This window comes from Chiloscyllium plagiosum, chromosome 1, assembly GCF_004010195.1.
Source record: "Chiloscyllium plagiosum isolate BGI_BamShark_2017 chromosome 1, ASM401019v2, whole genome shotgun sequence".
Classification (NCBI taxonomy): domain Eukaryota; kingdom Metazoa; phylum Chordata; class Chondrichthyes; order Orectolobiformes; family Hemiscylliidae; genus Chiloscyllium; species Chiloscyllium plagiosum.
This window is the reverse complement of record NC_057710.1, coordinates 80,402,770-80,418,480: the sequence shown is the minus strand read 5'-3', so window position 1 is coordinate 80,418,480 and position 15,711 is coordinate 80,402,770. Positions and strand designations below refer to the sequence as shown.

Below are 15,711 nucleotides of genomic sequence, written 5' to 3'. Positions count from 1 at the left end.
CTATAAGCCTCCAAATGGCAGTGTTGAGGCAGCGGATAGCATTAAACAGGCAAGTAGAGATACATACAACAAGGGTATCAGGGGTGATTTTAATCTGTGCATTGATTGAGCAAATCATATTTGCATTAATAGTGCAGCAACTGACATCATGGAGTGTGTAGAAGATGGAATTTTAGACCAATACTTTAAGGAACCAACTCAAGGGTAAGCTTTCCTAGATTTAAGCTTGCACGATGAGAAGAAATTAATTAGGTAGGAAAAATAAATAGAATAGAATAGTCTCTATTATCACATATACTCAATGAATATTGTGAAAAGTTTATAGGTTGCCAATTACAGCATCATCTTAGATGCAAAAGGACCTAGGCACAGCTTCTTTTGTTACAAGATTTGTTACAAAAATAAAATGTCCAGCGTTACAGAAGAGTTCAGTATAGCAGAACACTGGGCTCCGGCTCCACATCGGACTGGCAAAACCCCACACTAGGAGGCCACTGCGCCAGGCCAACGCCAGTAGGCTTCAATGGGAGGAGGCCATTGCACCAGGCCGGGAGGTCACCACGCCAATGCCAGGAGATGCTGAGGGAAGCTGGGAGATTGCCAAGCCATGCCAGGAAGCCACTGCACCAGGCTGCGAGGCCTTTACAGGAGACCACTGTGCCAGAATCTGTGATTAATAATCTTGTTGGGAGAGGTTCTTTTGAAAAAAGGTGACCACAGCACATAATTCTTCATTAGGATAGAAAGGTGATGTAAATCAATCTAAAACTAGAATTCCAAACCTAAACAAAGGAAACTAAAGAAGGTACAAGGGGAGAGTTGGCCATAGTAAACTTCACTAAAAGTTACTTGAGGAACAAATGCATGTGTTGTAATAGTTATACATTATTGTCTGGTGAAAGAACACAACAAGAAAAATGGCCCAACCATGGCTCACAAAATAAATTAAGGACAGTAATAGATCCAAAGGGAAGTTGCATAAAGTGGCTCAACAAAGTAACAAGCCTGAAGATGGAAAGCATTTAGAATTCAACAAAGGAAGGACCAAGAGTTTGAGGAAGAGGAGAAAAATAAAATGATAGTAAACTTGCAGTGAACATAAAAGTGGAAGGCAAGAACTTCTAAATGTATGTATAAAGGAAGAGCTGTTAAGGCTCCATGCAATCTGACACAGGATAACTGATAGTGGAGAACAAGTAAATGATAGAGCAAGTAAATTACTACTTTTGTTCTGTCTTCATAGAAGACACAAAAAAATGCTAAGTGCTGGTGAAGCAGGAGTCTTTTGGGAAGGAAGAATTGAAGGAACTTAGTATTAGTAAATTAAAAAGTGCTGGAAACATTAACGGGATTGAAATCTGAAATCCCAGGGCCTGATAATCTTCATCTCAGGGTGCTAAGGTAGCAGCTATAGAATTAGAGAATACATTGGTTGTTAACTTTCAAACTTCCATAGAGTCTGAAACCAAAACCAGACTGAAGGGTGGTAAATGTAACACCACTGTTTTAAAAAAAGAGAGAGAAAATATGTAATGACAGACTAGTTAGCCTAACATCAGGGAACAGGGAAAATCCAGGAATCTATTTTAAAAATTTGCAATATCAGGACACCTACAAAATCTTAACTGTATTACACAAAGTCAACATGGATTTATGGACGGGAATGAGTATTTGATAGACCGACTGGATGTTTTTGAGAATATTTCCAGTAGAACAGTTTAGGGAGAACCAGTGGGTGTGGTGGATTTGAATCTGGATTTCAAGAAAGCTTTTGATAAACTTCCATGTAAGAGGCTGTTGTGCAAAATAAAAGTATGAGGAATTGGAGGTAATATATTGAGAGAAAGTGAGGACTGCACATGCTGGAGATCAGGTGCTGGAAAAGAACAGCAGGTCAGGCAGCATCCGAGGAGCAGGAGAATCGACGTTTCAGGCATTGGTATGGATTGAGAATTGGGTCAGATGGGATATAGAGAGGAGGAATACATAGGCCATTATCAGAGTGTAGCATAGCAAGTGGTGGGATACTGCAGGCATCAGAGCTTGAGTCCTACTTATTCACAATATATAGCAACAAGTTGGATGAGGAAATCAATATTTCTAAGTTTGTTGAAGACAAAACTAGTTGAAAGTGAGTGTAGTGAAGAGGGAGTAAAGAGATTTCAAGGTTATTTAGACAAGCTGAGTTAGTGAGCAACTACATGATAGATGCAGTATAAAATGGATAAATGTGAAGTAATTCACTTTGGTAGGAAAAACACAATGGTATATTATTATCTAAAGGATGATAGGCTGGGAAACATTGATGTGGGTATCCTTGTATTCCAGTCAATGAAAGCAGGCATGCATTTGTAACAAGCAGCTCGGGAGGCAAATGGCATGTTGGCCTTCACTGCAAAAAGTTTCAAATGTACGATGAAGGAAGTCTTAGTGCACAAGGCTTTAGTGAGACCATACCTGGAGAATGGTGTGCAAAATTTGGCCTCCTTAACCGAAGAAAAGGTATACTTGCCAAAGAGGGCATGCAGCAAAGGGTTCGCCAGACTGATTCCTGGGATGGAGTTTTGAGAGATTGGGTCAAGAAGGCCTTCACTCAGTGGAGTTAAGAAGGAGAGGAATCTCATTGCAATGTATGAAACTCTAACACAGCTAGACAAACCGAGTCAGAATGCTGCTCCCCCCTCCCCACCCCCCACAATGGGAATTCAGAGCAGGGATAATGGTCTCAGGATAAGCAAGGGACCATTTCAGACTGATATGAGGGTAATTCTTTTTTTCACTCAGAGCACAGTGATCATGTGGAATGCTTTATCCCAGAAGGTGGCGGAGCAGAGTTAGAGAATATATTTACGAAAGAAATAAGATCGATGTATGGGGATGGGGATGGGGATAGAGCAGGAGTCATGATCATGCTGAGTGGTGAAGCAGGCTTGATGGGCCAAATGGCCTATTTCTGCTCCCATTTCTATTTTTCTATGAATATTGGGTGAAGTGTGTAAGATGCTTCTTCAATTCTCAACTGTTTTGTGCTACAACTCAAGACAAAGTTTTCCCTGGCCATGGGTTTGAACTCAGCAGAAACCATAATCTATTGAAATGCATAAATAAGAATTTTGACAGCAGAATATCATCATCAGGGTCCGTGGAATGATCTGCAACACCAATATCATTTGAAAACATCCACAGGCATTATTCTTTCAAACTTCATCTAGCACAAATAAACACTCGGTTTATCTCAAAGCAACCCTTGTTTCATCTATTTAGATGTACGATACTGCGGTAACTAACACCAACTACAATAACATCTTCACCTTGTTTCAATGTCTAATCTATTAAATACATTATTCAATATACAGTGGAACCTCAATTAGCCAAACAAGATGGGCAGGCAGTATTTAGTTTGGATAATTGATTATTCAGTTAATTGATTCAATGCCTCTCCTCTGGGGCTCAGAGTTTTCTGAAGTTTCCTTTTTCCTCATTGTGCCTGCCTTGTTCCCTCTTTCTGTCTCAGGGCTTGTTTCTGAGCAGACACACACTTGTGTGTAAGGGACCTGCAGTATTGCTGAAGACACCCCACCCCCATCAGTTCAATGGGATTGACACAGCAAGCATTCACAACGGCTGCATTTCAGTAAGTCGGATTCACTTTTAATCATTGTAAACAAAAGACACAATCAGTGGTGAAACACCTCTTTGATGTAATGTTTCTATCGGGACCTTGAGATTTTCTTTGGATAATCCGAAATTCAGATTATTAATATTCAGGTAATCAAAGTTCCTCTGTTTTTCATAAAGAAAATATCAACGTCTCATGTCTAAGTCACAAAGTTGTCAGCTCAAACTGCATTTCAGAAGTAAGTATATATTCTAATACTTCAAAGTAAGTACAGTAATGCATCATCCGAGGAGCTATCTTTCATATTTAATAGCAGATACAAAATAGCAGATATAAAAAATCCCATAGCACTATTCAAAGAAGAACTCCTGATACCACTCAGCCAAAATTGCTGACACAAATTGACTGACAATCTATTTCGCTGTGGCTTGTGGGACTTGGCTACATTTGTCACCACATTCCCTACATTAAAATAGTGGTTACAATTTAACATATGTTCTTGCCTGTGAAGTATTTGGAACATCCATGAATGGAAATTCTTCCTTCCATTATTTTAACATCAGGAGAACCAGCTGAGTCACAATTCTTTGAAACAATGTAAATATATGATCATAACATCACTAAATTGGTTGTTACTTATAGCTCATAACTGGTCTGGTCCATTATGTTCCTTTGACATACAGTTTAAATTATTAGGCATTGATCTATAAATGCTGCTGATGCCTGTGGCACACTTCAAATGTTTTGGTTTATTCATGTCTATAAAGCTAAAAATAGACTTGAAAAAAGAACTTATGAAAATGTTTAGACTAACAAAATTAAAATATTCCCGGAAGGAAATAACCAGCAAAACTTGCCAATTACAACATACAAGTCCAACTCGTATCGCATACCTCAAAATAGAGCTCCATTATGCCCAGTAGGTTCATATCAAATTACCATGTTTTTAACTGCTTTTTTTCCCCCTCTGGGTGCAAAATTGCTTTTGTTTTGCTATAAAATGCAGTACTGGATTATTTATAGAATGTTATTGACAAAGAAAGCAATTCTGATTTTACATTTTCTCTTTCTAATGATCAGCTACTCATAAACTCACTGAATTAAATTTTAATAAATGGTCCGATTTAGCTTCCTGATCAGGGTCTGTGGATATTGATAGTAGACAGAGTTGTACACTTGGTAACGGCCCTGGTCATTTTTCCATTCCTCATCAGAACAACCAAAGCCAATTGGACAATATTTACACCACCCATCAAAGATTTGATAACTCAACACAGGCTAAGAAATATATTTGGGATTTTCTTGATGTGCAAGATTTGGGACTTACTTCCTCAAACAAGTGTATTATATTAGGAAAGTATTAAAGCACAAAATTAGTGACAGATTGCTTTGCTGTGATAGTTATGGCTCTTTACCTTTGGTCGAGTATCAACAACATACAAGAAATTACTTCCGGGATTTGACTTCCTGATGGCCTGAAGCATCTGTTCATCTTCAAGGCAACGAGCACTGAAACCAGATAGAGGTTGACTGCTTCTACAAATAGCAGCCTGGACAAAGAAAGGAAGAAAAACCAGAGACATTTGTTTCACAATAAATGTTTCAACCTCTTTTATTAAAATGTTTTCATCTTCCACCAAATTGAAAATTGAAACTTTTCCCTATACAAACAATCACCAAAATACATTTTACTATGTCTTCCAAACATAGGAAGGTAATAATAATAATAAGAAGAAGCACGTTAATCTGTGTATCCTTGCACATATTTCAGTGGCTAGCTCAAAAATGGTTTTGGCTATGACCAATAAACAGGACACATCCTGATCTTTATTTTTTGATCTAATTAAACAATCATGCATAACAAACTGAATTACCACTTGTGAAAATTGGTTCCACATGAAATGAGAACTGAGAAATGGACACAGATGTTCACATTTGGATGTCATTTAGCCCACTGCACATGGATCTATGTGGTATGCTCCTTATGTCATTAAAATCCTTTCTATCGAAGGCATCCAAAGGATTGACCGTGGTTTAACCAATATGATATGGAATTATTATTTCTTTTCTCTTGCATTCTATGGATTCATTTAGAAGACTCATACCAGCTGCTTGCACTTAGGTTTTTAGAATTCTAGATGTCTCAGTTCAGCACTCCCTTTAATATTTTGCATTGAGCATGTATTCCTAATCCTTTTCTTTACTCCCAATACTTATACACAACTGTTCTCAACATTATTCAAGAGTTTCTAGCATGTAATAGGCAGAGAAAATTAGCATTTGATCAAAACAACATAATCTTTTTCAAAAGTTTAAATTTTGAGTGATTGTACATACATTGTTGTCCTGGCAGAAGTAACAGAGAACAGGAAAGCGACCTCTGCTCCTGAATTTGGAACTGCCGACTATAACTGGTGTTGAAACTGACTTTGGTACATACAACTCTGTAGGGTATGTGTCACAAACCTGTGATAGAGGAAACAACAACTAGAAATTAAAAATTAAGCAGATGATGCCACTGTCGTAACCCTACATAATCAAATGATTATCAATAGGAGATAGTGAGGACTGCTGATGCTGGAGAAGTAAGAGTCGATAAAGTGTTGCACTGGATAAAGCACAGCATGTCATACAGCATCTGAGGAGCAAAACAGTTGACTTTTCAGGCTTAACCCTTCACCCATGTTCGATAAAATGTTTTTAAAACTCTTTAGGAATAAGTGCATCAATAAGAAATAATTAAAAATATCACCAAATGCCATTGATATTCTTGTATTAACTATGAGTGACACATAAGGGTGGTACGGTGGCTCAGTGGTTAGCACTGCTGCCTCACAATGCCAGGGACCTAGGTTCAATTCCAGCCTTGGGCGACTGCCTGTGTGGAGTTTGCACATTCTCCCCGTGTCTGTGTGGGGTTTGCTCCAGGTGCTCCAGTTTCCTCCCACAGTCCAAAGATGCGTAGGTGAGGTGAATTGGCCATGCTAAATTGCCCATAGTGTTAGGTGCATTAGTCAGGGGTAAATATAGGGTAGGGGAATGGTTCTGAAAGCCTCTTCCCATTGCATCACAGACCTCCTCCAATCAATCAATCAGTTTCCTTTGGGAAAAACACTTGCCAAGAGTTATCAACCAGAGGCCAACAGCTCTAATGTACAGCAGCACTATGCAGGAAAGCTTCACTGCTACCAACAAAATGCTGTCAGTGAAGAAGGAAGGTCAGAAATGGTAATTAGTTTGGTGGGTTATGTTGCATGTGTGCCTTTGCCTTTATAATATTTCAGCTTTAAGGGCTCCGGGTGGTTTGAATATATAAGGCTGCAAACCCATCTGGCCAGACAGTCTGGTTGAGGACACAGGCAGCACACACACTGAACTCAGTTTCTCTTCTGAAACTGAACCCAGTTTCATCTCCTGTCAAGAGATGTTGAACAATCTGATTGGCAAAAGATCCATTGTAACTTGGTCTTAAGCATCAGCTCAGGTGTCTTGACAATTTTTCAGGTAATGCTCGAAACACCTGCCAGCCTTGGAAAATTCCTCCTACTTTGTGTATTTTGTCTTAATTTGGGACACGGAACTCATGGTTTAAAAAAAACAGTCAGAGCCAGAAAAAGACCTTTTAGATTCAATGAAATATATGATGTTCGGATATTGTATGCATTTATACTCCAGAGATCAAAACAATATTCATGTACTTCTGTGCTCTTAATTTAGACTAAATTATTTAACTTACAATATGTTTTATAGTTTTAAATAAATTAAATCACAGTTAACTCATCCTGAGGTATGACTAATTCTTAGACCAATGCCATGAACATAATCGGGGGTTATGGGAATCGAAAACAAAGTTAAGGGTATGGCCTTCTGTCACTATCCCTTACCTTATGTACGTGACTTCTACCAGCAATTAGTGCCTCCAATCAAGCCCCTAAATCCAGCTGAACCACAAGTCAAATGGGCATTTTTTTTCCCTTTTGTTTGCAGGCTCACTTATAGCTGGGTTAATCCCAGTAGTGGCAGGACTATGCATTGTTTGACACAAGCAAGGTACTGAACATACCTAACCATGCGATGCTTGCAAAATTTACAACAGTATCCAATATTAGTTGTGATTGTGCAACTAGACAACATTTGCTAAATAATCCTGAGTGTGTGAGGAATTACACTGATCACTAATTTAGGATTGTCAGTTTGCCTTGCAGTGTGGCATAACCTGTACATACTGGAAGCTACTTATATTCATATAAAGGCCCTGTTCTTTGCAGATACAAGGAATATGTACATACATCACCTGTTTCAACTCAACAAAATAAGTAGTTCATTTCTCATGGCAATGCTCTGATCAATCACAGTCAACTTGCCAGTTTAAAATTTCAACAAAGCCTGACATGGCATCTTCACACCTGTACTCATCAGAGTCCACTTGCCAACCAATCACTCTCCTATCATGCAGTATAAATGTTGGTATTCCACTTCAATTAATATTCTAGCAATTGTCCTGATGCATGCAAGGTGAAAAGCTTTGAGAATGCATCTTTTTTCAGCATAGCTGCAATATTTCACTTTTTTTTTCAACTCAATAAATCTAAATTACTTCAGAGAAATCAAACAAAAAGATGGCATTAAGTGATAGAGTGCAGTGGATTTTCCACAAAAAGATTTAATTCTACTGAACTGACAATGGTTTCTCGCTTCATTTAAAGATTCGTCTGTATAGCTGCTACATTTAATATGCCAAACAATTTGAAACATCCAGCTAGTGGAGATGGAATGTCAGAATGGACGAACATGTCAGATATCTGATCATTTCTATTTCTAAACTCACCCCATAGTCTCTATTTGCATGTGAAACTTGCCATAAGTTATTAGGAACACCCATGCGTTTGTATTCAGCCTTGAGATCAGTAAGATTCCAGCCGCGTTCTCTTTCATTCCCTTCTTGTTTCGGGTTAAACGAGAAGCAATATAATTCTTCATACTTAACTGAAAATTTCACAAGGACAGAACAATTACTATAAATTCATTTGCCACTGTTCATCTAGCTTGCCTTTTTATTTTTCAGCATAATTGTTAGGCCAACTAGAGTGCAACACTAAATGCATGGTAATTTATAAAAAGTACAACATTTTTAGTAGGCAAAATACATAGCAAGAAAAAGCAATAGTCTTGTAAAGACAAGTTCTCATTCTTATCTTCTCTTACATGTATCATAACTATTGACCAAAACCAATTATGACCTCTTGAGAAGGTCTGTAAATATATACTTATCAATGGTATAGGTCCTATAATCAGCAAACATGCTGAAGCTTGAAACATTGTGTCACTTACTTGTCTTGAAATTTTACTCCTTTATCACAACAACATACCCAACCCGAAGACTTTTTCATGTTTAGAAATATGCCTGTGGGGCTGCCTTGTTGGCACATAACCCAATGAATTCCGTGGTGTTGTACTGAACTATTTTAACATCACAAGGAAAATGTTAGAGAAAAAGGCAATGTGTTGGAAACTTCATTTGCTTAAGAATCAGTTAGAATACAGATTTAGAAATGTGAAACACATTGCAGAGAACAATGTGTTTACAATGCACATCCAGATAAGACAGATCCACAGACTTACAATCAAAACACTGATATAAACATGTAGCACTTCTTGATAGTAGCCATGAAATTTGCTCTATATATAGTAAGCAATGGTGCAACTGCCCTGTTTTGATGTATGCAACTCTATTTTCCCAACTTAATGCATACAGAAGGATTCCAACGCAATCAAAAGATCTAGGAACATAGAAAACATTAGGATTTGCAATATGCTCAATATGCCAGACATTAGGCATTAAGCAAACATACCAATTTGTCTAGAGATAAAATAAAGGTCACATTCTGCAGACTATGAATACAAAGGTTTCAACTGAGTACTTAGTATTCCATTGAAATCACATTTAGATTATCACATCAGCGTCCACTGGCCCCCACATACATTGCGGCAATGATACTAATTATAAACAGACACATGGAAGACCCTACCAGCAAACACAGCTTTTTCTTATTTTCACTTATGGAATGTGTACATCACTGCCAAAGCCTTCACTTATTGTTCATCCCCAAATGACCTTGGGAAAATGATAATTGTCATGCACTCATTAAAACAATATTCTTCAAGACACTGTTAAACAAATATCTTAAAAGTATCTGAAAACAAGAAGCTATGTTATTAGCTATGTTTTCACACATTATTCTTCAATACTATGCAAGTCTTGAAATTACAGTCCATTGAAAAGTGTAAGCAAAAGCACAAAAATGCTGGAAATCCTCAAATCCTGATATGTAAAAAGTATAAGATACTGGAAATATGAGAGATTATTCTGAATCTAAAAATACCGATTAATGGTTCCATGGAGAAAAAGGGACCTCAATGTTTCTGGTGGAATACTAGAGAGAGTCATATTGTGTTGCATTAAAAATATCACTAGACTAGAATCCCAAGCTGAAATGGTGTGGACATGGGTTCAAACCCCACCATGACCTGGAATTAAAAGGATCAGTGGAATGATGACCATGTAAGACATCAAAGTAGATTGTCGTAAAAACCCAATTAGTTCACTAAAATAGCAGTAAAATTCCACCAATGCTAGAAATTTGAAACAAACACAGAACATATTAGTGAAACTCAACAGGTCTGGCAGCATCTGTGAAGAGAGAAGTAAGTTATTGTTTAAAGTCTGGTACTACTCTTGTGAATTGAAGAATCATACCAGACTCAAAATGTTAACTCTGTTAAGGGATCAAACAGAAAGGAAGAATCTAGTTGTCCTTGTCCTCAGCAACCTGTGACAGATGGTATCAGAAGCAGTGACCACCGTGTAGTACTTCACAATGAGAACAGTGCCACAGAATGTGATGGAGGATACTACCATGCTAAAAAGGATGAACTGTGGAACACTTTTTTCTAATACTGGGCATTCATTCTACACCAACAGAAGCAGCTGTAGAACTGTAGTCAAACACAATCTGTAATTCATGGGCTGGAATATCCCTGATTCTATCATTACCAGAACAGTAAGTAAAAGCAAAATATCACAGATGTTGGAAATCTGAAATAAAAGACAAAATGTATGCAGCATCCGTAGAGAGAGAGAAAGAGAGTTAACATTTCCTGACCACAGACTCTTCTTTGGCACAGTTCTGGTTGTAGTTAGAATAGAATAGAATCCCTACAGGGCGGAAACAGGCCCTTTGGTCAACAAGTCCACACCAACCCTCTGAAGAGTAACCCACACAGATCCATTCCTCTACCCTATATTCACCCCTGACCAATGCACCTAATCTACACACTCCTGAATACTATGAGCAATTTAGTATTGCCAATTCATCTAATGTGCATATCTTTGGAGTTCTTGGATGTCAGTCATCCCAACTCTATATCTCTGCAGTAATTGCTCAGGATAATAGCCGGGCTAAACTATCTTCAACAGCCTCAATAATGAGTTTCACACCATCATAGAAGTCAGAAGTGGAGATGTTCACCACTGTTCAGTATTATTCACAAGTCCTCAGATACTCAACAAATTCATGTTCAAATACAACAAGATCTGGATAATATTCAAGCAGCAAATAACATACTTGCCATAAGTCCAAGCAGTAACCATCCCCAATAAAAGATGGGTTAGAATGAGGGCTAATCCAACCCTGAACTGATATTCAATTGTGTAACCATCAATGAATGCTCCACTCTCAATATCCTGGGAATTATCATTGACCAGAAACTCACTGGACTTGCCATATAAATACAGTGGCACAAAACAACAAGGCACCTTCCAAACCCACAGTGTCTTCCCAAAAAAAGGACAAAGGGAACAGATGCACAGAAACACCACCACATGCAATTTATTCTCCAAACCAAACTTAATGCTGGCTTGGAACAAGTTAACTGTTCCTTCACTGTCGCTGGGTTACAATCCTGGAACTCTCACCTTCAAAACACAGGCTGCACAAGTCGCTATAACACATGGCCTGCTGCAGTTCAAGAAAGCAGTTCACTATCGCCTTCTTAAGTGTAATTTGGAATGAAGGAAAATGTGCCGGCCTAGTCAGCAACATCCCATAAATGAAAAGAAATATTTATTTGAATGGAAAGCAACACCACACAAAGATAAATGAAGTGGCAGAATTCCTGAGGAATGTTGGCACCTTGCTCATCCTGTCTCTCCCTCTAATGTAAGTAGACACAAGAAACTGCCACAAACAGCAAAAAATGTGGTGGAGCTTCACTGAATCAGATATTGCTCCAAAATGTTCTCATACTCTCTCAAAGAATGGCAACTTTATGCAAAATCTGCCCCAGAATATTCACCCTAATGCTCAACTTCCATGCATCCAAAGTGATTAGACTTTAAAATGTGGACATGTCCATGTCACTGATGTCAAGTTATATTCAAATCTCGTTGAATATGGACATATATTAAAATAGCAAAGTTCAAATATAATCAATGCATTAGGATACAGAAAATGTGGAAACTCAGACCATCAACCCCACCGTCCTGTGGCCCAACATTTCAACTCCCCCTCCCACTCTGCCGAGGACATGTAGGTCCTGGGCCTCCTCCATCGCCACTCCCTCACCACCCGATGCCTGGAGGAAGAACGTCTCATCTTCCGCCTCAGAACACTTCAACCCCAGGGCAATGCAGACATCACCAGTTTCTCCATTTACCCTCCCCCCCTATCTTACCCCAGTTCCTAACTTCTGGCCTTCCCCCACCCTCTTCTCTGACCTATCACCTCAATCCCACCCCCATTCACCTATTGTGTCCTTTGCTACCTTCTCCCCAGCTCAATAATTTAGGGATGGGACTAATTCTAAGAAGAACTGTAATGTTGAATTTTTTTAACTTATTTCTTTATTTTTCTATTTTTGTATCTAAGATATTGTGCCTTTGTATCTAAGATGGTGCTGGGATTGGCAACTTTGTACACTTTTCACTGTACTCATGTATCCCTCTACTTGAGTACATGTGACAATAAAACCTAATTCTAATTCTTCTATGGATAAAAATATGTTCAGGCAGTAAGATCAATATGTGCTTATAAAAGATTGAGAAGAATGGAGAATAAGTTCCTTGCACATGTAATTCGGTGATCTTTTCACCTGCATATGTGGCTTCATTTTTGTTTACACATTTCTGCTCTGCACAGATACTGAGGAAATTCGAGGTCAAAGTATTAACTCATTCTCCTTTTCTTGTTATTTCCTAACTACTTTAGTCAACCCGGAGGCGTTCCTTTACAATCTTGATTCAGGCATTGATAAAGTACAACAAAGTTGTGTATTTAGCATCACAGTTTCTATTCAAATTGAGCCAATTAACTAGAAAACGTACCTGGACGTGATAAACGAATTAATGAAATGTAAATATCATGGCAGTCTCTTTCTTGTGAAATGATAAACTGGATAACCTGGAAGTTCTTGCAGCGAATAAGCAGGGGACAGCCTGTTGCAGTAGTTGCTTGCTTTTCCACAGCACAAATCTGACTGTGAAGTATCTAGTGAGAGCAGAAAATAAATTTGTAAAACAGCTCCTGGTTAAATCATCACAGAGTACAGATAAAAGTATACATTTTGCCTCAGGAACTAACAAACAAAAGAAAATCTCAAACTGCTGTAGAAACTCAGTAGATCTGGCAACCTCTGCAGAGAGAGAAACAGAGTTAACATTTCAAGTCCAATAGAAAGGTCATTGATGAAGCAGCTGAAGATTATTGGGCCTAAAACACTTCCCCGAGGAATATCAATAGAGATGTCCTGGAGATGAGCGACAATGACTGACCTTCAACTTCACAACCAACTTCCTTTGCACCAAAGGATGCCTCCAACCAGCAGAGAGTTTGCCCCAATTCCCACTGACTCCAAATTTCCTCAGGATCCTGATGCCACTTTCAGTCAAATGTAGCCTTCTTGTGAAGACAGTCACTCTAACCTCTCCATTAGAGATTTGGTCTTTTGTTTTCTTTTAATTCTTTATTCATTCATGGGATAAGGGCATTACCAGCAATGCCAACATCTATTGCCCATTCCTAATTGCCCAGACAGCAATTAACTACATTGCTGTGCATCTGATGCCACATGTAAGCTAGACCAGGTAATGCTTGAAACAAGGCTGTTCTGACATCAAGAGCCAAGTGACCCTAGTGGAAATGAACAGATTATTGCTAAGCAAATGCTGCTTAATAGAACCCTGAATACATCACTTTACTGATGACCAAGAGTAGACTGATGGTGCAATAGATGGCTGTGGTAGACTTTTGTTGTTCTTATGTATAGGGCATACCTGAGCAATTTTTCACATTGTCAGGTAGATACCAATGGCATATTTCCCATTATTGTAAGACAGTCTAATAATAATGTAAGTGAACAATATGATCACACGCAATGCAACATCTAACAAAACGCACAAGTAACTATCATCAAAACAATAGAGTAAACCTTCAAATAGCCACTCAGTTCTGCAATAACTAAATATAACCTACCCATGTTTCTTTCCGAGAGTCAGACAAATTCTCCACAAAAATCAAATGTGTTGCTGTCAGATATAGTGTACCAACTGATGCCTTCTTTGATGATACCCGATCCAGCATGCGGACATTTTCAACCTACAAACATAAACAAAAGTAAATGCATGAAAATAAAAGTAAAATACACAGCTGTTGAACCAGAGCTACAATTGAAAAGTTAACTAGCAACCAACAACTTTCAGCAATCCTAGAAGACCTTTAAAGAATACAAACTGTATAAGTGAATCCCACTGTTAGTCTTCATTCAAATAAAAACACTTTACTATGTTAAAAATCACACAACACCAGGTTATAGCCCAACAGGTTTAATTGGAAGCACACTAGCTTTCGGCGCTCCTAAAGCTGGTGTGCTTCCAATTAAACCTGTTGGGCTATAACCTGGTGTTGTGTGATTTTTAACTTTGTACACCCCAGTCCAACACCGGCATCTCCAAATCATCACTTTACTATGTCATCCTTATCGATAGAACAATGTAGCATTTACAGTTTATGCCAAATTGGTACAAAAAATGCATACACTGAATTTCCCAATAATTAACTACAGTATTGCTGAAAAATTACACATTTAGTCAGTTTTTCATCTTGCACTCATCAGGACAATTTGCAAGTTTGTCAATTTGAGGAAAAATGAACAGTACTTATACTGCATGAGGGGAGAGTGCCGATTCGTTGGCAAGTGGACTGATTGGTAGAGGCATTGCAATGGAGAGTGTACCAGTAAATAATGTTTAATGAGACTGCAATCAAGGCATTGCTCTGAGAAATGAGCCAGCGAATAGTTGTTATCTACATTATTGATTTGAAACAGGTTTTGCATGTGTAGATGCTCTTTCATTCTGCAAATAGAGTCCTGATGTTAATGTATGGAGATTCCAATACATACAAGTTTGCTACATGTCAAGCCTGATTGATAATTTCAAATTGGTTGTCAACATAATTCTTCACTAGCACATTCTTCAAAACTCTGAAGAGCATAGACCAAGTCTCCAATTAAGACAGTCCTGCTATCTCAGGGATTAATTGGTAAATCTCTGTTGCATCCCCCCTAAGTTGAGAGGGCAAAATACACAATAATCTAGGTGAGGTCTCACCGAGTCATGCTGCAATTGTACAGGTCAGCCATTCTACTCCTTTCAATGAAGACCAGTATACTAGCTGTCATCCTCATTGCTTGTTGCACCTTCACGCCAGCTTTTAATGAGTCATGAACAAGGACACCCACATCCCCTTTACACCAGCACTTTTCAAGCACTCACGGTTTAAGTAATATTCTAGCTTTCTGGTTTATTTTCTACCAAGGTAAATAGCACATTATATTCTATCTGCCATGTTCTATCCCATTCAATCAGTTTGACCAAGTCCTTTTGAAGCCTTGGTTGCACACTCCTCACACTATGTTCCCAATGTGTCAGATGTCATCAGCTGTGAACTCCCCCTTTGCAGTACCCTACAAATAAGAGCGTGCCATCCTGAGAATGACACCAACTCAACCATTGGAAATGACTAAGAGTCAAAACA

General features: G+C 38.4%; 1 protein-coding gene across 2 annotated transcripts in view; it reads right to left on the bottom strand.

Annotated features, from left to right (window-relative positions):
• Positions 1-15,711, bottom strand: part of mtmr7b (myotubularin related protein 7b) — an 88,734-nt gene that overhangs the window by 61,269 nt on the left and 11,754 nt on the right. For both annotated transcript variants that reach the window (XM_043690105.1, XM_043690112.1), the window contains exons 2-6: positions 14,149-14,271; positions 13,002-13,164; positions 8,448-8,605; positions 5,957-6,085; positions 5,035-5,169 (exon numbers count right to left, since the gene is read on the bottom strand). In XM_043690105.1, coding sequence (XP_043546040.1) covers positions 5,035-5,169; positions 5,957-6,085; positions 8,448-8,605; positions 13,002-13,164; positions 14,149-14,271 — 708 coding nt within the window. The remainder of the gene's footprint in view (positions 1-5,034; positions 5,170-5,956; positions 6,086-8,447; positions 8,606-13,001; positions 13,165-14,148; positions 14,272-15,711) is intronic.